The 24,236-nt window shown below is 42.6% G+C and overlaps 1 protein-coding gene across 7 annotated transcripts in view; it reads left to right on the forward strand.

Moving 5' to 3' along the window:
• Window positions 1–21,782, forward strand: part of sned1 (sushi, nidogen and EGF-like domains 1) — a 41,269-nt gene extending 19,487 nt beyond the window's left edge. For 3 of the 7 annotated variants that reach the window (XM_024259117.2, XM_036211709.1, XM_036211710.1), the window contains 23 exons: window positions 2,608–2,655; window positions 5,197–5,289; window positions 5,379–5,507; window positions 5,701–5,820; window positions 6,017–6,133; window positions 6,654–6,785; window positions 7,209–7,382; window positions 7,459–7,572; window positions 7,657–7,770; window positions 7,863–7,976; window positions 9,769–9,885; window positions 9,969–10,256; window positions 10,338–10,521; window positions 11,949–12,061; window positions 14,104–14,382; window positions 14,503–14,644; window positions 14,718–14,800; window positions 16,889–16,987; window positions 17,273–17,389; window positions 18,943–19,030; window positions 19,123–19,202; window positions 19,289–19,316; window positions 21,181–21,782. In XM_024259117.2, the coding sequence (XP_024114885.1) occupies window positions 2,608–2,655; window positions 5,197–5,289; window positions 5,379–5,507; window positions 5,701–5,820; window positions 6,017–6,133; window positions 6,654–6,785; window positions 7,209–7,382; window positions 7,459–7,572; window positions 7,657–7,770; window positions 7,863–7,976; window positions 9,769–9,885; window positions 9,969–10,256; window positions 10,338–10,521; window positions 11,949–12,061; window positions 14,104–14,382; window positions 14,503–14,644; window positions 14,718–14,800; window positions 16,889–16,987; window positions 17,273–17,389; window positions 18,943–19,030; window positions 19,123–19,202; window positions 19,289–19,314 (2,771 nt within the window). In that variant the 3' untranslated portion in view covers window positions 19,315–19,316; window positions 21,181–21,782. Of the gene's footprint in view, window positions 1–2,607; window positions 2,656–5,196; window positions 5,290–5,378; window positions 5,508–5,700; window positions 5,821–6,016; window positions 6,134–6,653; window positions 6,786–7,208; window positions 7,383–7,458; window positions 7,573–7,656; window positions 7,771–7,862; window positions 7,977–9,768; window positions 9,886–9,968; window positions 10,257–10,337; window positions 10,522–11,948; window positions 12,062–14,103; window positions 14,383–14,502; window positions 14,645–14,717; window positions 14,801–16,888; window positions 16,988–17,272; window positions 17,390–18,942; window positions 19,031–19,122; window positions 19,203–19,288; window positions 19,317–21,180 lie in introns of those variants that run through there. The other 4 variants (XM_024259118.2, XM_024259119.2, XM_024259122.2 and 1 more) reach the window with 4 other exon arrangements.
• Window positions 21,783–24,236: the final 2,454 nt, after the last annotated feature.

Raw genomic sequence — 24,236 nt, forward strand, 5'->3', positions numbered from 1 at the left:
CAAGAAAATGGATGGATGAATGGAATATTCCTGCCTTTTTATTAGGGATGTAACGATTCAATTTAATTCACAGTTTTAAAGTCACAATTTCATTTTTTTTTTTCAATTTTTTTTTCATCAAAATGAATTAAAGGTATTTTAAGGCCAATAATGATTTCTTTTTGCCCCTTAAATCAAACTGTCTGTTTTCCTAGGGAAAAATTATAAACTAATAAAAAGAGCATAAGCAGATGAAGCCTCAGATCTCCATGTTCTCCTGGTGAGTTGCTGAGAGTGGAAGACCAAGTCTCTGAGGAGTGGATACCACGCACGCTCATAAACCCGCGTACCTGGCCGGTGTGGAAGCACCTTGAACCAGGTTGAACATTCAGCACGTGCTCAGTGTGTGCCCGATTTGTGCGTAGATCTCAAGACTGAGTTAAAATTGCATTCAGTGTTTTTAGCTATCAGTTTCAGCATGTTCAGCTATCAGCACTAGCATCTTCAGCAGCTAAATTCATCTTACAGCATTCACACTAGCATTATCACAGGTAATGTTCATAATTACGTTTTAAAGTTAAGTTTTAAAAATGTAGTTTTAGAGTGTTCAATAAATGTTTCTCCTGTTCGTCCCATGACCTAAGGTGTGTTTTGGATTTTGTTCCCTTGTGTGATTGACTTTGACACCCCTGCTGTACAGACATCATTTCTTTTCCTGGTACTGTGAGTTTGTCACATTGTTGTGGAGGATTTTTGGCCCTCCTCTTTGTAGTGCTGCCTCAGTCAATCCTTCATGCAGCCTGTCTGAGTTTCAGTTCACTCTGGGGGTGATGGTGATCTGGTTGAACTGTCTATTCTGCACATGTCTACCAGTAATCATGTGCTTGACTTCAGATCTAAACCGAGTGAAAGATTACATTCGTTTCCTGCGGAGGACTGACCTTCCTGCCTTTGTGAAAGAGATCCCTGCTGCTCATCTTTAACAAACAGCCTTCATACCTTCTCATTTTTACTGTAAAGGTTCCCAGTAAAGAAATGAGAGTCCTCACTCCTCCTCATTGTCTGAGTGTGGCAGGAAGCCAGAAAGCAGGCCTGACTGTTTAACAGATGGGAGTGTGGACGTTGATCTCAGTGTCATTCTCTGGATTTTTTTTCCTTTTTTTGGAGGATGTTGTTTTCCCAATGTTGATGTATTTGACCTAGTTCCACCATAGTGAATTCTTACCCATACCTGTCTGCAGGTGTCTCAGGAATGTGAGGATGCTTGGCATTGGTTCATACTTTTTGACAGATGGGATTGGAGACCTGCCTGGTTTATTTACCTGCCAAATTGTGATGTTGCATTCTGCTTTGACCTCATCAGACAGAGGACTTCCCTTTTGTTCCTAAAGTATTGCAATTTTCAAAACAAGCCCAGATCACCATCCTTCCACCACCATACCAGGCAGCTGGAGTCAGGTTTTTGTATGGAGCTGCTCTGTGGCGTTTGCACATGTTGGGCAAGATTGAGATAACAGTTTTCTGTCCAGAGCACATCTGGACATGTTATGATTTGTTTACATTGACCTTTGCTTATGTCATGTGTTATAAGTAAAAACTCCGGTGTAGTTGTCTGTGTTTCATTTAATGGATTTGACCGTTTGTCTCTTTGATTTTTACCATTTTTACCTTTTAAAGGAAACTTTACCCAGAAGTCCACCTCTTGCTGTCTGGTTCTGTGTGTCGAACAACAATCGTCTGCTTTAAAGAGTCTGCACAGTGTCTGCACACAGTCTGCACAGTGTCTGCACACAGTCTGCACACAGTCTGCACAGTGTCTGCACACAGTCTGTAAACAGTCTACACAGTGTCTGCACACAGTCTGCACAGTGTCTGCACACAGTCTGTAAACAGTCTGCACACAGTCTGAGTGAAATACTTTTCTTGTATATTTTGCACCATTTCAAACACTTATTTTCCCTTCTGAAATGTCTAAAATATTTAAAACACATTTTAAAATTTAAAGTAAGTTTTAAAACTGAATGAATTTTTGGTCGAGTCTGGGTTTGTTATTGTCTGATCCAGAGCACAATATTGTGGTTTAATCAAACAACCTGTGTGAGTCAAATATTATTAAATGCAACTTGATTCTAAAGGTCACTTTTTATCAGACTTTCAACTCATCAGTCTATGCCAAACCTCAGAGTTAGAGAAGTCCATGTCAGATTTAGAGTGATTTTAAGCTCTGACATCATTTCCACTCATGTTGTCATCAAACAACGGGCGACATATGCCGTCTCTTCTAAGCATGCTGCTTCCTTCAGGACTGAAGGTCATGGATTCTGATGGAAATGTCAGATTGTATTCATACTGCACTGTATGGTGATTCACAAAGTCTTCTCTTCTCGACTATTATGTCACTATATACATCAGTACAGCAAGGATGAATGGAATGTCACACCTGAACTTTCTACTGCAGGAATCATAAACATCAGGAGTTCATTCAGTGGATCTTCCTGCAGTCTGTGTGTTTCAGAGCTGTAAGCTGAGAGGAGAACCCAATTGTTTCTGAAATGCTGAATAAAAGCGGTGAGCCTTCAAGTCTGACGAGAGATGCTTCAAACTGACTTTTCCCTCCTTTTCTCTCAGAGTTGATGATGCCAAAAGACAATTCTTCTGCGACAGACAACCGAGCAGGTAAAGTGCAGCTTCTTTCTAAGTTTTCTAAGTGTCTGACAAACCTTTAAGAGATTGCGATGGCAATCTTTTCTGTGTGGGTTGTGGTGATGAGAGGAGGTTTCTGAGGGGTGTGGTTGGGTTGGGGGGAGGCAGCGGGGCAGGTGAGGAGCAGACTGGGCCATTTGAAGAGGAGCTGTGCGAAACCACAGGAATTTGGGTTGGAAGATGTTGCAATTATCCAAGTCAACAGAACCTCGCCAAGTTTACGACGGGAACCAGAAGTTTGATCCTATAAATAATTGTTTTACAGCTCATTTTATTAGTTTACTAACAAAAGGAAGTGCTTTGTCTAGACTAGAATCGGCCCGTTTATGAGTCAAAGCTGCTTCTTGGTATTAATTCAGACACAGGGGTTAAGGTATGCATACTTTTACATCGCTGCTGCATCCTGTAAGCATGCCATAGCATCACTTTTTAGAGTTGTAAAATAGTGCAGCTGTGCCTGAACAGCTACAGTAAAAAATGTCAAACCACTTTTCAATCATCCGGAGTTCTGTAGGACCAAACTGAGCTTCTGAGGGAAACTTCTTCAACTCAGCACTTTTGGCTCCTTGCTAAAAACTATTTCAATCATTGTGTGAATATATTGTAAACATTCACACTATAGTGATCCTCTTTCTCTTTATTATTCTTACTCATTTATTCTTACGTAGGTTTATTGATTCATAAAAACAATCACACTTTCAGGAATTTTTGCAATCTCGGTATCAAAATGTTCAGTTCAACCCTGCTTGTACTTTTGGTATTTGGATTTTTTACGGTTTTTAAGATTTTATGCAATTTATGCAATTATTCAGCCCTGTTGAAAAGGAATGGGGCATTTTTAGAATTTATGCAATTAAAACATTCAGGATCTTTAGGACATTTATTCTTTTACTTATGAATTATTTTAAATTTTACAGATTTTTTTGAAATGTTGCCTTTTATCAAAGAAGTATGCAAATTTTGCCATTTTTTTCCCCCTGTAATTATTCAGATATTTGTGCACTTTCTGCAAATTATGCAAGTTTGGTATCAAAACGTTCATCTTATGGTTCACATTAATGCTACTGAAGTTTTAAAGGCTGATTTTGAGTTTAGCTAATATTTTAGCAAAATTTCAACATTTTGGCTAATTTAGCATCCAAAGAGATTTTTTGGGCTCCTGTGGATTTAAGCTAGTATTTTAGCAATGTGCTAGGTTTTTGGCTAGTTTGGTTTCTACTAGGGATGCAACAATCTTCAATATAAAACTGAACCGTTCAATACGTGTTCAATAATTTAATATTTTTAATATTTAACATTTTATTTATTTAGCACCAGTCTGAGGTGACAGAAACGACCTGCTCCTCCTACGGTGGTCGGATATTAAAAGCTTTAGCTAAATGCTAAAAACAACCAAGATACTTATTTTTTATTTTTGGAAAAAAAAATGTAAACCTAGATGAATAAAGAACTGGCAGCTGAAGAATACTGCACTTCACCTGTGTTACTGTTATTTATTTGGACGAGTAAGTCAGTTCTAAATATTTTAAATTGGTTCAGTTTAGATTGTTTATGACATCCAGCTGTCAAAACCTAAGAGAAATGATTTAATTGTTGCAGTTCATTTGAGTTGTAATGTTTACAAATGCCAAGAACTGCGCACTTGAAACAATCTGAATTTGGGTTTTTTTCTCTTGGCAAAAAAGATCATCATCTGTGAACTAGTAGGATTTTTTGAGCAAACTTAGAGTTAAGGTAATGTTTTATCAACATTGTAGCTTTTTTGGCTAATTTGGAAAAACTGAGGTTTTTGGGGCTAATTCTGAGTTAAGCTAGTATTTTCATGACTTTCAGCAAAAAGCATTCAGACTAGCATTATCGCAGGTAATGCAACTTTTCTAGTTTGAAGTGTTTTACATGCACACTACTTCTCACCTCAGTCTACATTAACCATCAGTCCTTTTACAGACTCTTAAATCTCCTAAATGTTTTCCTGCTTGGCTCACTTGGAAGGCACAGTGGAAAAAGGAGCGAGATCCTGGAAGACGGAGAAAGTGGCGAGAATCAGAGGCATAATCAGGCTCCCAGATGAAAGGAGCCGAGCTGCACAGGTGGCCAATGAAAGTGGCTTTTGCGAATTAACAATCCATGCATTGCCCCTGGGGCAATGCATTTTGGTCACAAAATATGCTCCATATCATCAGAAAATCCTACCCTCCTCTGGGCTCCCGGGACTTCAAAGTGAAGGCACGGAGTGGAGCCATGCAGCCGCCTTGCCGCCGCCATGCGGCCGCCATGCTGCCTTTGATCCACTGCTGCAATTAGCAGGGAGAGGAAAACCAAAACATTCCTACAAATTGTTCAGAGAGGATGTGCTGCACGCTGACGGCTCATTTCTCCTCTTTGAACCCCGTTGGGAGGAGAAATGACGTGAACTAATGCTGCAGACACTGATTTATCATTCTGAATGTCGTCAATAGTGACCACCTTGTCCAATATACCTGCTTTCCAGCCTGTGCTTCTGTGTTTCTGCAGGGCACTGCCTCTGCCAGAATGGGGGTGTCTGTGTGGGCAGCATTGGAACCTGTGAATGCCCTGCCGGCTACACTGGGGACCTCTGTCAGTTTGGTAGGTTCAGAAAACGTTGAATTCCATCAAAGAGGAAAAAGTCTGCAGTGTTTCTGGTGCGCCCTCTTGCATTGCCCCCTGTCTGTCAGAAGTCACCCAGATCCTGTGCAGCAGCAGGCCCTGTCCTGATGGGAGTACGTGTTTGGAGTACGGCGGGACCTTCGTGTGCACGTGTCAGACCGGAGCAGACTTCGACCTTCAGGACTTCTACCCAGATGGTAGGAGCTTGAGGTCTGAACTGAGCTCTGTGGCGTCTTTGGATCTATTTTGAACAGGTTTTGTGGCCGTTATCGGGTTATAACAGTAATGTGATGGGAGCTTTGTAAATCTCTGGTTTGTTATGGATGTGGAGGATTTGCTGTGTGTCCCGCATCAGTAGAACACAGTCAAGTCTCGGTTTGTGTTTTTCAGTACAGCCCCAGTCGGTCTGTGACTCTTCTCCATGTCTGAATGGGGGCTACTGCTACGAACGGGACGGGGGCTACTCCTGCGAGTGCAGACATGGATACTGGGGGAAGCACTGTGAAAAAGGTAGACTCTGATGAAAGGAGCATTAGACCTTCAGGGTGATGGTAGAAATAAGGCAGCGCTGACAGGCCTACCTGTCAGAGTTCTGGGCTGTTTCTGTAAATGATTATTTGCATTTGAGTGGAAATGATTGATGTTGTGTGATTAACGGGGTGAGTACTTTCTGCCTCAAGGATTCCCCTTCACTGTCTCTCTCCAGTTAGACTGAATACTTGTGCTTCTGGCCCCTGCCGCAATGGAGGCTCCTGTAAAGAGGAGGCGGGGGGCTACAGGTGTGCGTGTCCCTACAGATTCACTGGAAAACACTGTGAAGTAGGTAAGTTCCAAACAATGATTCTGTGCCCAGCTAAACATCCTCACGTCCTGTTCCCCTCCCCCACTGTAACCTGCAAAATGTTGTGCAAAAGTAAAAAAAAAAATCACTTAAAAAAATACCATAATATCATATTTGTAAAGTACTTTTCTTCCATCACTCCGTAAACTTGATCCAAACTTTAAAGAGTCCAAACTGTTTCTACATTCAATTCAAATTCAATTTTATTTATAAAGCCCAATATCACAAAACAATTGTCTCATTAGGCTTTCACACTGGTAATTGTACAAAAACAGAAAGTCAGTCATAAAATATAAACAATAGCTGGTTACTAAACTAAACTGGCGTTCCCTGCCCTTACACCCTCCTTCTCGGTATTATGATCCATAACTGGCGTGAAATTGATAAATGAAACCCCGCCTAACACCGACCAACCCTCATCCACCCCCTCCGCTCACTTCCCACCTGAACATTCACATCCTTCTCACGTCTCTGAACTTCAAACTTGCTTTGGTTCTTCCAGGAAGGCCGGACCCCTGTGCCTCCAGTCCCTGTCTGAACGGAGGGACCTGCTTTCACTACATAGGAAAATATAAGTGTGAATGCATGGAAGCTTTCAGCGGCAGGCACTGTGAAATGAGCAGGAGCTCGGCAGGTAAGCATGTCCTCAGCTCAGGTTGGCAGAGGCAGAGATCCCTTCCTCCTGTGTGGAGATAATCTCAGTGTTTTCACCTACAGAAAAGCTCCAGAATCTAAATAACGTGAGACCTGATCAGACCTGATGACTCACCACACAAGCATGAACAACATGCTAGAGTTTTTTTTAGGAGGAAGCATCTCTGTTGGCATGAGTATGTTCCCAATGCGCTCAAGCCTTTAACAGCGGAGCTCCAGTGTTTATGCTCTTTGATTTATGTTAACTTTTTATTTGTAAACAAGCGGCTCAATGAGCCACTTTTTCGCTTCAGAATCTGCTGGAATTACCTTTCACTATGTTAAAGGTTTTGTGTTTAAACGTCAGGTGTTAGAGGGTTAAGCCCCCTTACTGTCACAGTCCGTCTGCCTGTATCCGTTCCAGAACCGGGCTGCGGGCCACCTCCACAAGTCGAGCACGCTGAGGTCCAGTTCTCCTCAACGACAGTCGGCTCCGTGGCTGTGTATGTGTGCCATTCAGGCTTCACGTCTGTTCCCAGGACTGCCACGAGTGTCTGCGGCATTCTGGGAAAGTGGAGCCAGACACCTGTCTGTGAAGGTCTGGAGCTCACAGAAACGCACACAGAGACTGCAGTTCCTGCAGCAATGTCTGATCATCACACTCCCTCCTCCAGAGATCAACGAGTGCCTGTCACAGCCGTGTCTCCACGGCGGAACCTGCCAGAATAACATCGGGTCCTTTCTCTGCTCGTGCAGGGACGGCTTCAGTGGAAACCGCTGCCACTTAGGTAATGCTGAGGTCAACTCTTCACACAAACACACCTCTTCACACCCACTGATATATATTTAGTGTCTGTTTCACCTCCCTTCAGACATAAATGAATGCCTGTCAGAGCCGTGCATGAACGGGGGGACGTGTGAGGACAAGCCGGGCTCCTATCTGTGTCACTGCAGGCCAGGCTTCAGAGGCCAGAGCTGCGAACTAGGTGCTCTTCTTAATTCTAACCTTTGCTGGAATGAAATGTAAGCAATAACCTACAGGAGACAAAAATACCAACGTGTGAATCTGTGTGTGCAGAGCAGGACGAGTGTGAGTCCGGCCCGTGTCTGAACGGAGGGGTGTGTCGAGGTTACAGAGGGAGTTACGTGTGTTTGTGTAAAGACGGTTTCTTTGGAGAGCAGTGCCAAATGTGTAAGTGAATTTCCACTGTACTCTTCCATCTCCATTTTTCGTGTGTTTTTCTTTTCATGACGACATTTTTTCATTTTTTTCCCATTTGAGGTCAACAGAGCTTTGAGAGAATTGTTTTTTCCTGTCAATTACTTTCAGTCCTTTTTTACCAAACTAAGATTTATTTTTTATTTTCTGTTTGGTTTTTCATTCTTTTAAAACTCCAGTATGAATGACTGAAGGCTCTTTTACTTCAGAACAGGTCATTCTAAACCTTAATTGTGTGAATTGTGTGAATATTTAGTAAGAATTCACACATTAGTGATTCTCCTGCTCCTTTACGTACATTTTTCAGCATGTAAAAACTCAATCACACTTTCAGTAGTCTTGTTCAGGACATTACTGTTTTTTTTTTTGGTATTCATAAACTTTATAGTTTTTGTAATATTGAGCAAAATATGCCCCAAAGGAAATTAATCAGAAATTCATCAAATTTCAAATTTTTAAGTAAATTAGCAACAAGCCTTTAAATATATTCATAGATTATGTTTTCATCTTTTATAATAATTTTCAAAAAATTTGAAGTTTAGCTTCTATTTTAGCGACACAATACCGTTACACCTGGCATCAGGACACCCCGGGCAGGAGAGTGAGGATTTTTTAATTGTTAAAACAATAATTCCAGCAGATTCTGAAGGAGAAAAGCAGCTCAACGCCGGAGTGGAACAGAGCTGTCTGCTATGAGAAATCCAAAGAGGAAACTGACTATTATTTTATTTTGGGATGGAGACCTACATGAATTTTCCACAATAACAAGCACTGGCAAAAAAATTAGGAAACTCCCAACGCGTGAGGCAAACACTTCAGAAGACACGCCCTCACCTGTTAGCAGCCGACCTGGAATCCAGCTGGATCAAACTCCTCCCAAAAAGTTGTTTTCTTATTTTTCACAAGCATAATAAAGAAAGTTTATGAGAAAAAAATGATAAAGCTGGATAAAAAAAGAAAAATAAAATTCCAGGAAAAATGTCAAATAGACAGCAGTGCTCTTGGGAGAGAAATTGCTATTTTTTGGGCTGCATGGTGTTACTTGAACCTGGATTTTTTTAATTTTCACTCAAAAGAATGTTCATTAGGTTGTAGACAAATTTTATTCTTGTTGTTTTGATCAAATGACACCTACAAATTTCATTCTATGTTGTAAAACATAGCAAACATTGTATTTGTTAAACATTTTTGGGATTTCCACAGCATTTTTTCAAACAGAATTTTATGTTTTTTGCATAATTTTATGTCGTCTGTGATTATAACATAGAAAAGTAGGACATCACATAGGAGAGGTTGTGCTGATAATGATACCAAATGAGCAGCAGGTAGTCTTTCAAAATGAAAATACAGAGAATTCAAAGTAGACAAAAAAACAGTTTTAGACTCTAGGTTCCAAAGGGTAAAAAATAAACATTCTAAATTTACATTTTTGTGTATACTTTCATTTTATGATTATTTGCAGATAATAAGGGGATCGCAAATACTATAACTAAAAAAAAAAAATGAATGCCGATTAACCCTGATAAATTTTTTCCTGATTTGCGATTAATTAGTTCACTTTTTGAATCGATTCCCGGCCCTAATTTCTGATTATGTAAACACATAGATGTAGAGGTGTTTAAAAAGGATGTACTGTACCTAAAATAGATCCTGAAATTGATTTGAACTTGTTTTGTTTTAAGTTTGTATTCAATTCACAAGAACACTGCAACAGATAGAGAAGCTTGACTGGAGGCATCAACTATGTCCCCCCTCCTGCCTGCAGTGGAGGACCCCTGTGTACTGAAACCCTGTGGAAACCGTGGCCGTTGCTGGAGTGACAGGAAGGGAAACTACAACTGTGTCTGCAAAGTCGGCCTCACTGGCAAAGACTGCAAGAAAGGTGAGTTCCTGCTGCTGCTCTGTGCATTGCGTCTTCATGCTGTACCCTTTGCTCACACTAGTGAGGATGTCTTCGTTTTCCAGACCTGTTACCTCCAAACGGTCTCCACGTGCTGCGTGTGGAGGAGCGGGAGGTGGAGCTCTGTTGGGACGAGCCGGAGCCCTCCCTCAGCCCCATCAGCATGTTTGCCGTGACCTACGCTCCGCTGGGTCAGAGCAGCACCAAAACGGACTACCTGGACCATCATCAGTCCACCCACGTTCTGCGAGGCCTTCAGCCCGGCCTGCTCTACAACATCTCTGCAGTCTCCCTCAAGTTCAAAACGAACAGCAATGACACCAGCCAGCCTGCTACTGCTCTCATTCGCACCAGTGAGCTTGAAAACTGCTCAAAAATGCCTTCAGGTGAGACTCGTGACACTTTCTCAGACTCGCTGTGCATCTGTGTTGCAGGACCACCACCAGTGGAGCAGCTGCAGGTGCTTAATGTGTCGTCCTCTCAGGTTTGGCTGAGCTGGCTCATTCAAGCTTCCCATCATGCAGCCATCAACCGGGTGCACGTGTCTCTATCGCCACTAGATGGAAGTGAGGCTCGCTCTGCTGTGCTCAACACAAGCACCAGTCAATATACCTTCAGGTAAGCTTCTGCACTGCACACAGTCCACACAGCTCCAGAGAGCTCCCTGTGTCCACTGGGAGATGCTGCTTGATCCTTTCGATCACGTTGTACTACTGGGTGGGTCTCACTGGGCCAGTACTAAACTGGTTCAAAATGTACTTAGAAAACAGGAAATATTTTGTGTCAATTGGTAACTTAGCCTCTGAGCCAATATAAATTACATGTGGAGTGCCCCAAGGGTCCATCCTGGGACCACTTCTATTTAACATCTACATGCTCCCACTGGCCCAGGTTATAAAGAACAACAACATTAGTTACCATAGCTATGCAGATGACACACAGATATATATTAGACTGACACCAGGAGACCGAGGCCCTGTACAGGCTCTAGGTAAATGCATTGAGGACATTAATGACTGGATGTGTCACAACTTACTTCAATTAAACAAAAACAAAACTGAGGTTATTGTCTTTGGGGCTAAAGAAAAAAGGTTAGACGTCACTACAGAGCTTCAATCTATTCAACTAAAAACTACCAACCAGGCCAGAAACTTGGGTGTAGTGATAGACACAGACCTAAATTTTGATAAACACATTAAGGCAGTCACTAAATCAGCCTATTATCATCTCAAAAATATCTCAAGGATTAAAGATCTGATGTCTAAGCAGGACCTGGAGAAACTAGTGCATGCTTTCATCTTTAGTCGACTTGATTACTGTAACAGTGTTTTTACAGGACTACCAAAAAAATCCATCAGGAAACTGCAGCTTATTCAGAACTCTGCTGCTCGGGTTCTCACAAGGACCAAGAAAGTAGACCACATCAGTCCAGTTCTGAGGTCTTTACACTGGTTACCTGTCTGTCAGAGGATAGACTTTAAAGTTCTGTTACTGGTTTATAAAGCTTTGAATGGTTTAGCACCAAAATACATGACTGACCTCCTGACCCAGTATGTACCAGCCAGACCTCTCCGGTCATCAGGATCCGGTCTTTTATCAGTTCCTAGAGTCAGAACTAAACATGGAGAAGCTGCATTCAGCGTCTATGCTCCACAGATCTGGAATAGACTTCCAGAAAACATTAGATCTGCTGAAACACTCAGTGTATTTAAATCCAGGTTAAAGACTCACCTGTTCTCAGTTCCATTTGATTAATATGTATTCAAAAGTTTGCATCTGCACTGTTTATCTATGTTTGTTTTAAATTTACTTGTTTTTAATCTTATTTTAATGATCACACCTTAACTATTTATCTAGATTGTTCATTTTGATGTTGCACTTTGAATTGTTTCTGTACATGAAATGTGCTATACAAATAAACTTGCCTTGCTCCTGAAAAGCCTCAAGGTACTGCACTTCACTTTTGCCCCAGCAGAGGGCACCCTTGTGGAGGGAATGAGCTGACCGGGAACCCAAATTCTGGTGTGTCTGCTTGTGCTCCACAGTTCTCTGGGACCGGGTCAGATGTACACGGTGGACGTGGTAACTCAAAGTGGAACCAGACCAGACGAGTTTCCCTCCACCAGCCACTCAGCGGGTCCGCTGCAGCTCTGGACAAGTACGCTGCATCACTGTTGGAGCTTGTTTCACACTGAATAATGCTGCAGTTTCAATGTTTAAAGCTGAGCACCACCACACTGCTGTGCAAACATATTCATCAGAGGTTTAGCAGAAAAGGGGAAGAGTCTTTTGAATGGAATTATGTAGCTCCTGCTTTTTTAAAGGCTGGTCTAAGAACACGCACAACTATTAGTACTAACAGAAAGCTCATAAAATACGGAGAAGGTAGACGGGGATTAAAGCAGATACCCCACACAGAAGGGGGCAGTACTGAGCAGATTCTTGGCAGCTCTGAACAGGCTGGACACAGCTGGGGTGTGTGGGGTGGGGGGGTGGGGCTTTGGGGTGGTTGGCCCCAGTTTGAGCAGCACGTTCCACTGTGTCCAGTGACGGGAGGCTTGAATCGGAAGACTGTAGAAGTTTAACACCCTCTTCCTACAGCAATCTCCCCCTCCAATCCACAGCCTTTGATCCAGCTCCAAGAGTCAATCCAGAAGCGGGGTTTTCTTACTGGACAGGCAAAAGGACAAGCTGGGGCAATTCCGGGGCAGATAAGAGTCAAACCAGGATCGGGCAGAGTGGGATTCATGCCATCAGCCTGGAGAACTGCAGAGAAACAGAGCGATGAAAACAGTACATCTTCCACATTTTTTATCTTACAGTTTATTCCAAAATGGATCAAATTCTACACACAACACCCCAAAAGGACAATGTGAAAACATTATTTAATTGGTGCAAATATATTTAAAAAAAATAAAACTTGAGATTTCTCATGTGCATAAGCATTCAATGCCTTTGCCCAATACTTTCTTTATGCACCTTTGGCAGTAATTATACCCTCAAGTTGTCGAGAATGTTATGTCATAAGATTGGCAAACCGTTTTGGGGCAGATTGGACATTTCCTCTTTACAGTATCTCTCAAGCTCCATCAGGCTGGATAGGAGCCATGTTCAGACCTCTCCAGAGATGTCTACTCAGTTTCAGGTCCAGGCCACTCTGAGACATTCACTAAGTTGTTCTGAAGACACCCCTTTGTAAACTTGGCTGTGTGGTTGGAGTCTTTGTCTTGCTGGAGGAAGTGTCACCCCAGTCTGAGGTTGAGAGTGCTCTTGAGTAGGTTTATATCCAGGATATATCTCTACCTTGTTGCAGTTTGCTTTCCATCTTTCCTAACTAGTCTTCCAGTTCCTGCTGCTGAATAACACCCTCAAATCATGATGCTGCCATCATTGTGCTTCACTGTATGATATTGGCCTCACATAATACCCGGCAGACACTTAATTATGCTTATCATGGTCTGAGAGTCCTTCAGGTCCCTTTGGGCAAACTCCTGGCAGGCTGACATCTGCCCTTTACAAAGGAGTGTCTTCTGTATGGCCTCTGTGCTATTCAGACCTGATTGGTGGAGTGCTGCAGAGATGGTTCCCTCTGGAAGGTTATATTTTCTCCTCAGAGGAACACTGGAGCTCTGACATAGAGACCATTGGGTTATTAGTCACCTCCCTGACCAAGGCCATTCTCCCCCAGTCTCTCAGCTTAGATGGCTGGACAGCTCTAGGAAGAGTCCTGCTAGTTCCAAACATCTCCCAGATGATGGAGGCCACTGTGCCCAATAAAACCTTCAAAGCAGCAGACATTTTTCTGTAACCTTCCGCCACCTTCCGCCTACAGACCATCCTGTCTCTAGGCAGAAGACTAGAAACCATCTTTTATCTAGGCAGAAGACTAGAGACCATCCTGTCTCTAGGCAGAGGACTAGAGACCACCCTGTCTCTTGGCAGAATAATAGAGACCATTCTGTCAAGATTTTGTGTTTAAGTGTCGCCGACATCACCTCAGGTGTTAAAGCTTCAAAAATGCGCCTTTGTTTAGTTTGGTTCTCATTTGAAAACATTATTTGTTTTTGGCTCCTTGTGGAAAAGTACTAGGTATTAATTTGTCATGTTTACAGAGTACAGACATCTAAGATCACAACTGCAGCAAGTGAGAGTTTTTAGAGCCATTGTAGCCACCATCTGATTCCATGTCTTGCCTCTCAGGGCCTCTTGCCCCGCAGAACCTGTCCTTATCACGTGTAACCCCCAACTCAGCGCTGATCACCTGGAGTCGCCACTCAACAGACGCCCCGGATGGCTTTGTGATCAATGTGACCAAAGGGCTGAACACCAAGAGTCGCTTCCTGCCAAACGGGAAACTGGGATCTTTTACGATCCGTGAGCTGAATCCGGGACACAACTACTACGTGGCTCTCAGTGCGGTCAAAAACACAGGACAGGAGCAGATCTACAGCACGCCGCAGCAGTTAGCCTTCGCTACACGTGAGACAACCTTCCACATAACCAAAATCGCACTATGTAGACTGCTTCAGACACTGAATATGAGTCAAAGTTTAAGTCATGATTCTGAAGCTGAAAGGTTCCTCTGTGTTTCTGAAAAAGTACCTGTGCAGGTCAGACCGGCGAGGAGGGAGAGGCCATCGGTGACTGGTCAGCAGACCCCAAGTGAACGTCCAGGTACTTCATCCCTCATGCCAGACCCGGGAGGTCCAGCAGAAACAGAGAACTTAGACGACTCTTTCAGGTACCAACCAGAGCAAAACATCATGAGCTGCAGTTTTACTGTTAGGGTTAAGCATTCGTGTCCCTTTCTGCAGATTCACAGAATTGGCTGACAGAAGAGGAAAGATAACAGCAAAGTTTACTCACCTGCCTCGAAAAACTCTTCGACATCGAACCAGTAAGTCTGAAGCACACCTGGAGGTCTAATTAGGTTACTTTTCCACTGACATACGAGACCAGAATAAGAGCTGGTTTATGAGAAGCCAGGTAAAGACAAACTTATCACCGTCCTTTAGAGAAACGCTGAGATGGAACAGAAACAAAACTAAATGGATCAAACACAGGATAAATAAATATTAACGAAAAAGTGTCTGAATATGAGCATGTGTACAAAATGAGCCAAGTTTCTTTCAAAGTGGAAATCATTTAAAACAGGTGACACAATGTAGTAGTGTTTGATGCTAGGAGGTCGTGGGTTGAATCCATGGTCTGGTCATGGCCCTCTTTGGTATTTGCCTGCTCCCTTTTCAGGGTCACCACAGCAAACCATGTGATTCCCATGATTGATTGAGGGCTTGAACTGTAGGAGTGTTTTTGTAGGAGTGTTTTCTGAGGGCAGCTGAGACTGCAGTTCACCGCTTCCGGAGGGGTTGAATGTCACACGGCCAAATGTGTGACATTTGATGGGACGTTAACCTAAACTTTTTTTTTTTGAATTATTTGTGTTAAAACTGTAGTGTGTAATAGAATGCTTTTTGTGTGAATGCTTAACAACATTCACTCTATAGTGATCCTCCTGCTCCTTTCCATGCATTTTTCAGTTCATAAAATCTCAGTCACACTTTCAGTGATTTCAGCAATCTTGGTATCAAAACGTTCAGCTTCTTCAGGACATTACTGCGTGTACTTTTGGTATTCATAAACTTTATAGTATTTGAAACATTTCGCACAATATGCCCCATAGGAAATGAATGAGAAATTGCTCAAATCCTTCAAAAACTTTCTGCACTTTGAAACTTATGAACTTCTATGAACTTTTAGTTAGAGACCATTAAAACTTTAAGATGTTCAACAATTAATGGGTTTTTTACAGGTAATTTGGAATGTAGCTTTTAATTTAGCATCATGCTAGCTGTTTCTGGCTAATTTAAACAGTTTTTAGGATTTTTTTTACACTTCGAGACAAATCTGGAGTAGAGCTAATATTTTAGCATAATGCTAACTGAAATGGCTGCACGGTGGTGCAATGGTTAGCGCTCTTGCCTCACAGCAAGAAGGCTCTGGTTCAAATCCCGGCTGGGGGACCTGCAACAGAAACACAAACTGGGACCTTTCTGTGTGGAGTTTGCATGTTCTCCCCGTGCATGCGTGGGTTTTCACCGGGGACTCCGGCTTCCTCCCACCGTCCAAAAACATGCTTCATAGGTTAATTGGTGACTCTAAATTGCTCCCTAGGTGTGCATGTGTGTGTGTGATTGAGGCCCTGCGACAGACTGGTGATCTGTCCAGGGTGAACCCCGCTTTCATCTATCAATAGCCAGGTTAGGCTCCAGCACCCCGTGACCCTGAAAGGGACAAAGTAGACATGAATGAATGCTAGTTGTTTTGTCAAAATTAGACCTTTTTTTAAAGTTCTTTAGGCAAATTTGAGTTTAGCTAATCTTCTAGCATTATGCCAGCTGTTTTGGCAATATCAGACATTTTTCCAGATTTGGCTAATTTGGCCTTTATTTGTTTCAGTGTTTTTAGCTATCAGTTTTAGCATTTTCAGCTACCATCCTTGTCAGCAGCCTTATTTAACTTGCATGTCTCACACCTGCATTTTCGCAGGTGATGCTAAATATCTTGTTTCTTTTTATTTTTTATTCTGAATGGCAGCTGTTCCACCTAGGAGGCTATATGTCTCTTTACTGTTTCTCACTACAATCTAGCAAAATTGAAAAGACATTAAACATAAACCTTTGGTTGGGGAGGAACAGTGTTTTTACACATTTCTGTGACTACTATTTACTTCACTTTGAAGTGAGTGCAGACTCAGTGTTTCTCCAGCGCGTCTGGAGGTCAGTTCTGCAGGTTTCTTCTCGGTACAGACTTAGAGCATGAATGAGTAACAAAAGAGGAGTCACAGCTGGATTACATCCCAGAGATTCATTTGCAATACGGTCCTTTCTCAAGCTGCGGCCTGAACAACTGGAAGTACAACTTTGATATCGTGATTTCTGAACTCGTCAGTGAGATTTTTGGAAAATGTTGTCTTGTTTTGCAGAACCAGATCCACCAATCAGATTAGAAAAGATGGAAGAAACAACGAATAGAATCAGCCTTGCATTAGAGATTCAAGAGGAGAGCTTGAGAACAAAGCCTGGTAGGTCTTTGGCATCTTGTTTTCTTTTAACCCTTTAACGCCAATGCTCTAGTGTTTATGTTCTTTGATATACTGTAACTTTGCAACCATTCACACGATGAATCCAGGTGTTAAAGGGTTAAATAGAAGCCACATCTCGTTGTGTAAGTGATTCCAGCTGATCTGCCACTAGAGAGCTGGAGGCCATCAACACATGGTATCAGCTGTGGACAATATGGAATAGAGAGCCTGAAACATAAAACTCAGTCTCCTCCAAAGAGGTTAATGGCAGCTGCTGTGTTTCAGACTGGCCTCAGGACTGCCGCCGTCTGTCCTGCCACAACGGAGGCACATGTGTTAACCGAGGCGGCACCTTCATCTGCAGCTGCACGCCCGGGTTCAAAGGCAGGCACTGTGAACTGTGTACGTTCATGTGGCCCTCCACTCATGCTCTACATTCACACTGGCTGTTTTAAGGAAAATGTTCCAAAAAATGCTCCTCCAGATAAATATCAAAGAGTTGTGGATTTTCTAGCTCTTTATTTAGATTGTTGTGTGATAAACCAGAGACTTGAAGGAGAACAACAAACAAAAAAAAGTCATTTTCTCCGTTGTCTTTAGTGTTTAATTAACTGTTTGTGGATTGGACTGATGTTTCCTCATCTCGACTGAACATGCAAAACTCACTAATCATTGGTTATTTTTAAACTTTAGTAAGTTAAGAAAATACAAGTTCTTACTATAAACAACACTAGCGGCTGGGTGGATCAGTGGGCTAGGTGAAGGGCTGACACACAGGAGCCCTAGGTTCGATTCCCAGGGTTGTCCACTGATCCCCACCCGGATTGGGTCCTTAGGCAAGACCCTTGACGCTGCTGCCTAACTGGGTCCCTGTGCCCCTCAAGTACAGGGTTGTGTCAGGAAGGGCATCCGGCGTAAAAACTTTGCCAAATCACTGATGGGAAACAGTGGGTGCTGTTACACTGTGGAGACCCCAAAAGGGATAAGCTGAAAGTGAAAGAAGAAGTTACTATAAACAACACTGTGTAGAAACACGCTTTACAACACATGTCAAAGTCAAGACCCGGCCCGATTCTCATTCCCAAGTCATGACACACTGATGTTTGGTTAAGGACCCCTCCACATCAAGTTTTGGGTGTCCCCAACTCGTCGTTTTTTGACATTCTGGCTGTTCCCATTAAATCAGGGGTCTCCTACCTTTGGGCTACAAACCAGTACTGGGATGTGGTCTGCACTGGTACCCTAACCCTAACCAGGGACCAGACAGTCAGTACTGGACACAGATCCATACTGGTTCTGGACGTGGTACCAGACGTGGATCAGGCTAGGGTTAGGGTACCGGTACTGGCTGCGTCCCAAGGTTCGGTCCATGTTAAAAAGTTAAGTTTTCAAAGTTTTAAAAATGTAGTTTTAGTGTTCAATAAATGTTTATCCTGTTCGGCCCGCGACCGAAGGTGTGTTTTGGATTTTGGCCCCCTGTGTGATTGATGTTTGACACACCTGATTTACATTGTTCATAAACTGCAACCCCTGACGTACAACGTGAAAAATAACCTGAGAAAAAGTAATTTGTGTTTTCTACCAAAACATTTTTGTCAATTTTTTTTTTATTCCTGACTTAACCCTGGTGCTCTCTTATGGGGTCCAGATGACCCCAGCCTAAGATTAGAGTGTTATCCGTCCCATGACAAATGTGGATGAAGGTGGACAGGATTTTATGTCTGCCACAGACACAAGTGAAAATCAAAAATCATTCAAAAAAAAAAAAAAAAGTTCAGCGCGCTGTTTTGTGGGGCTCAAATGACCCCCCTCCCAACATCAACACACCTAGGACTGCACAGGGGTTAAAATCACCCATCGGGCAGAACGGGGGGTTTAACCTACCGGTACTCTTCAAGTGCTCTTCCTTTTTTGACCACGAACCCTTTCCCTGCGGTGTGCCTGCTGTTTTGCAGCATGCCAGCGGATGCCACACCCCTGCACCCGTCTCTACTCGGAGACCAGGAGTGTGCCCGTGTGGGAGGGGGGAGCCTGCCACTACCTGTAAGTCCATTAAACCCAGTGTGGTCTTTCTTGCTCATACGATGATGGATGAGGTCCAAATGCAGCCATTATGTTTTTTTTTGTTCCGACAGGTATAAAAGAATATATAAAGTACAGCAGGATGTGTGTTATAGAGAAATCTGTGAACAGATATTTCCCAGCAAAAGTCGGAGTAAGCTCGACCATTTCTTCACTAAGTTATGAAGATATTTCTGAACTCTTCACGGTTTGATGATTACTTGTGTTTTTTCTTAACAGCTAGAAGAACAAATAACCAACAATAAAGGTTGGTTTTTCTCATCTCATTTCAATCTATCTATATGAATATTTATCATGGAGTAGATGGAAAAAGGAGCAGAGATCCTAAAGGAGGAGAGGGTGGCGAGTTTAAAGCCGGAGGCTGAAGGTGTGATGCTGCATGTTGACCGGGGTCACGCCCCCTGCTGGGATATGAGCTAGAGGAAAAACTCTGAATGAGATAGTCCAAGGTAAATGCAGAGGGGAGGAGGGGCATCAGGGCAGACTTTGAGGTGAGAAGGAAGTGACATTTTCCAAGAAAGGGGAGGAGCATAAAGGGAGTTAAAAGTGGAGGGAAAAGCACAAAACATGATGTCATCTGTGAGGTGTGCACTAAGCTAGTTAAGTTCAAGTTGTAAATAAAAACTCTGTTCTAAATTCTTTGCAACTTGATCAATAACGGTTAACCCTTTAACACCTGAGGCGTCGCCGGTGACGCTTAAACACAAACATTTTAACATGCTGTAACTTTTCAACCTTTAACATGTTAATTCCCGTAGATTCTGAGAAAAACAGCTAATTTAGAGTTTAGCTTCTATTTTAGCAACAGGCTAACGGGTTTGACTAATTTAGTTTAGTGAGGAACCTTACGCTATTCTGGAGTTTTGCTAGTAATTAAGCAAACAGCCAGCTTTTTTTGGATAATTTGGAATCTACTAAGGTTTTTCTGGCTAATTTGGAGTTTAGATGATATATTAGCAGCACACTAAATATTTTTGCAATTTTTTTATGAATTAGGGATTTCTAAGCAATTTTACTACCATTTTTTTTCTTATATTTAGGTCAACTTTAGTGCTCTTTCATAGGAGAAAAGTGGTGCTAGCCTGCAAATCTGGAATTATGTTGATTGCATTAACAATTAAAAAATACAGTAAATCAAAGAACATAAACACTTAAGCTCTGGTGCTAAAAAGCTTACATTTAAAAAATAAATCTTCAGAAATAATCCTTTGGTCAAGTTCTGTTTTGAGTTGCCCTCCTGTCACAGCCACTCCACATTCATGATCACATTCACTCACAGCTGCTTTCATTTTTGCTAATTGTCTTCTGCATTTAGAAGTGTCTGGTTCTGAGTTATTCATTGTCAGGTCATTTGCTCTGTCACATTGTTGCTGAGTTCATGGGGTGTTAGGTCGTGATTAAGTTTTTAAATATTTAAGTTTATGCCACCATGTCTGGTCTCATGCCTTTTGGGTCCTACACCAGTTCATTAACATCCATGAGACATCATCTGCAGATGCTGTAATCTGAAAGAAATCAGTGACTGCAAAAGGGTTGCTGCTGAATGAATACCGAGACTTAGTTGCGAAATGAAGAAGTTTGAAAGTGTGCAGAGGAGCAGGTTAAGACAAAGTGGAAGATTGAGAGGACCGAAGTTATCACGAACCAAAGGAAAAGTGTAGAACATTGTGGTGAGAGCAGACATGTTGTTGGTTTAGTGACTGATACAGAGACAGCAAGCAGAGCTGGAGGTATCAGAGATGAAGATGTTGAGGTTCTCTTTGTAAGAGACCAGGATGGATCAGGAATGAGTCCATCACAGGTTCAGATCATGGTAGATGTTCTGGAGATCAGGGAAGCAGATGGAGATGTTTGGACAGGATGAGAGGAGGAACAGTGATGATGATGGTGAAAGGATGATGAGGATGGAGAAACCAGGAAAGAGTTCTGGAGGAAGACCACAGAGGAGGTTCATGGATGTAGAGACATGTAGGTGGCTGGTGTGAGTGAGGACAATACAGAGGAGAAGATTAGATTGATTTGATCTGGTGCCCCTAAAGGCAAAGTAGAAGAATACATCTCATTAAAAGGTATTATTATTAAAGCCTCTTTTCACTTTTTTCTCTCTGCAGAGCTCCTGGATGCAGAAATAACGACTTTTACAGCTGTCACAGCAAAAATCTCTGAACTCCAACTTTGATGTAAATAATCTACTTGAATTATCTGCTTATTTTGTGCTGAGAAACTGTCTCACAACCCAATGAAAGAAGCAAACCGTCTCCCATTAAGGCTGCATCTCCACCTGAGCAACCAGCGGATGTTTGATGCACATCATTCTGGACGTTTTCGGGCTCATTTTTCTCACAGTCACATACAGTCCGTTCAAATTAAACATAAGCAGCATAAGAAACCTTATATACCTCATTTCCATGTCCATGCTGACACATTGGGAGAGGGTTTTATCTGTGGTCCCGCTGCAGGTTTGCCCCTCAGGGAAAAAAGCTTCAACTGTTCAGGGTCATTTCCTTACACCTCCCTACGCTGCTCGTTGAGGAGTCAACAGGAAACAGATATTTTTACCACACCCCACAAACTCATCCTCTCCAGTGCCAACAGTCCAGAAAGTTTTCTGTGTACAGAGTTGTACTCTGCCTGGACAGGCATTACTGTTTGCTATCATGTAAATAGTGTTTATAGGCCATTTTGTAGGTGAATATTTTAATAATAAAAGTGTTCAAATGTTTTAACTTTCTGTTGCAGACTTTTTTTATATTTCTTTTCAAAGTTTGTCTTTCAACCATGTTTCTTTGTTCTAAGGATTCAAAACCCACGGAAATATATCTACTTTTAACATTTGAACCAGTTTTAGGGGGTACTAGCTAAAGATGTTTTTAAAAAAAACATCTGCAGAGGCTCAGGCTGAACATCCACCAGTCCTCATTTAAATTAAAGAAGAAGGATAGAAGACCATAAAGCAGATTACCAAAAATGTGACGATTGATGGTCAAAGAACAACAGAATCAGAATGACAGAACTAGGAGTGGAACTATATTTTTTAAATTGGTTTGATTATGCTGAAAGATGACAAAAGCTGCATGGTTGCGTAGTGGTTACGACACTCACTACCCAGAGAGAAGGCCCTGATTCAAACTGTATTGGAAAACTGGACTGATTGACCCCTCCCCTTTGGTGTTCCAAACAACAATTACCAGCTGGTTCCAAGAAGCCAAACTAGACTTTTATAGAGAAATAAAGAGCTGTTACTCAGTCATTCTACTTATCAAAATAATCACCTTTTTTCTAACATGGTCTTCATAGTCCTCATTTTTTTTTGCATGTTTTTCTGTTGTACAAGTTATTGAAGTTATAAACTGAACAATCAGATGCCTCAATGAAAGAATGAGTACAGAGTTGTACTGTGCCCCCACTTCCAACATTCGAAGAGTTTGACAGATTCTCATGAGCTTGCGTTTGGAGGAGGGGAGTGGACTTCAAACAAGCTAACTCCTGATTGGTGACAGTAATTGCCATAGAAACCTTGACTCTGACCAAACCGGACCAATCACTGCAGTTGGCGACGTCTGTATCAGGGAAAAATGGCGACTGAATTGGCTTCCCTTTCGCTGGATATCAAGGTAAGGCGTATGGGTGACATCACACTCACTCTGTCCAGTTCTATATATGCAGTCAAGGAGTGAAAGTTATTCAAGTTATAAACCGACGAATCAGATACCTCAATGAAAGCATGTGGTGCCCGCTGGCCCCCACCTCGAATGTTCAAAGTGTTTGACAGATTCTCCTTAGCCCACTTTTAAGTGGTAGGGGAGTGGACTTCCTGTAAGGATAATAACATAGATCAAACAAGAGAGGCCATTTAAATTACTTATGGAGAAGGATTTTTACATTTCAAATGATAAATAGTGTATACTTACTGTGTTGCTTTACTACCTTCTTAGAAGGCCCAAACCTGTGATTATCAGGAGCAATTTGGGCTTCAGTCTCTTGGCCAAGAACACTTCGACCCAGAAGCGGGTAGAGAGGGAACCAAACTTCCTAAATAGCTGGTCCCTCTGGCTTTCACGGCCATGTCATGGCTGGAGCACGGAAAAAAATGTCATCCCTGACGCTGTTGGCAGTAGACCGCCGAGACAGACGCGCATACATGCAGTACAAAATTTGGCCGCTGTTACATGCAGAAAGAATTTTTAAACTGCACAAAAATTGAGACCGCCAGTGACTGCGTGTGGTACCAGTGGTACTGCTGTGCAACTGCTGTGGAACAGTAGAGCAACAGCAGTGCCGGTGCGCGATCAGGCCGTGGACCGAATGCCGGCACACGCACTTGGACGCCCAAATTGCGCGTTCTTGCATGGCTGTAGCACGGCCATTTCCCCGGCCAGTCACACTGCTTACAGCGTCAGTTTAGCGGCTGAGCATGGGAGGACGCGCTTACACGAGATTAAGCAGTGCTCTGGCAGTGGAGAGGCAGTGGAATGGACTCCGCGTCTGTATCACTGCTTTTCCATGAACATGCGTCTAAGTGCCTCTAGCAGATTCTCCAAATTTTTTACCCGTGATATGGCCGTCAAATCCTGTGGGACCAGGCCTAAACAGAGGTCGACCACTCTGCTCTGCACCACAGCCACCATATCCTGCATTAAATCTTGCCCCACCTTGAATTGCCACCTTACTGTAGGGGAGGAGTTCAAGTGCTCAAGCAATCAAGGGAGATTTGTTTAGGGAAAATTGCTCTGGCAGAACCCGACCTTCCATCCTTTTGAACTGGAGTCTTCTGGCTGTGTGGCACAGGCGCCAACCAATGGGCCACAATTTAACCCCCTGATATGACTTACATCTAATTAAAATGCAAAGGTTAAGAATGCACTTTTCTCTTAACTAGACATGAGTTACTGAGACTTTGGGGGACAAACGAGGTGCAAAGGGAGTGGAACCGACCTCTGATTGAAGATGGCAGGTTTGTTTCTTGCCCTGTCTGCCCATGTGTCAAAGGCCCTGAACCACACATTGCTCTCAGTGTGTGAATGGGGGGAATGGGAATGTGACAGTAAAGTGCTTTGGGCCCAGAAAAGCACTATATATTCCACCGTGAAACCTTATGGAAAATACTAAAATCTTATGGAGTCCCCGACAAGTTGATTGCTGTGATCAAGCTGTTTTACCATCACTT

This window comes from Oryzias melastigma, linkage group LG4 (genome assembly GCF_002922805.2).
Source record: "Oryzias melastigma strain HK-1 linkage group LG4, ASM292280v2, whole genome shotgun sequence".
Lineage (NCBI taxonomy): Eukaryota > Metazoa > Chordata > Actinopteri > Beloniformes > Adrianichthyidae > Oryzias > Oryzias melastigma.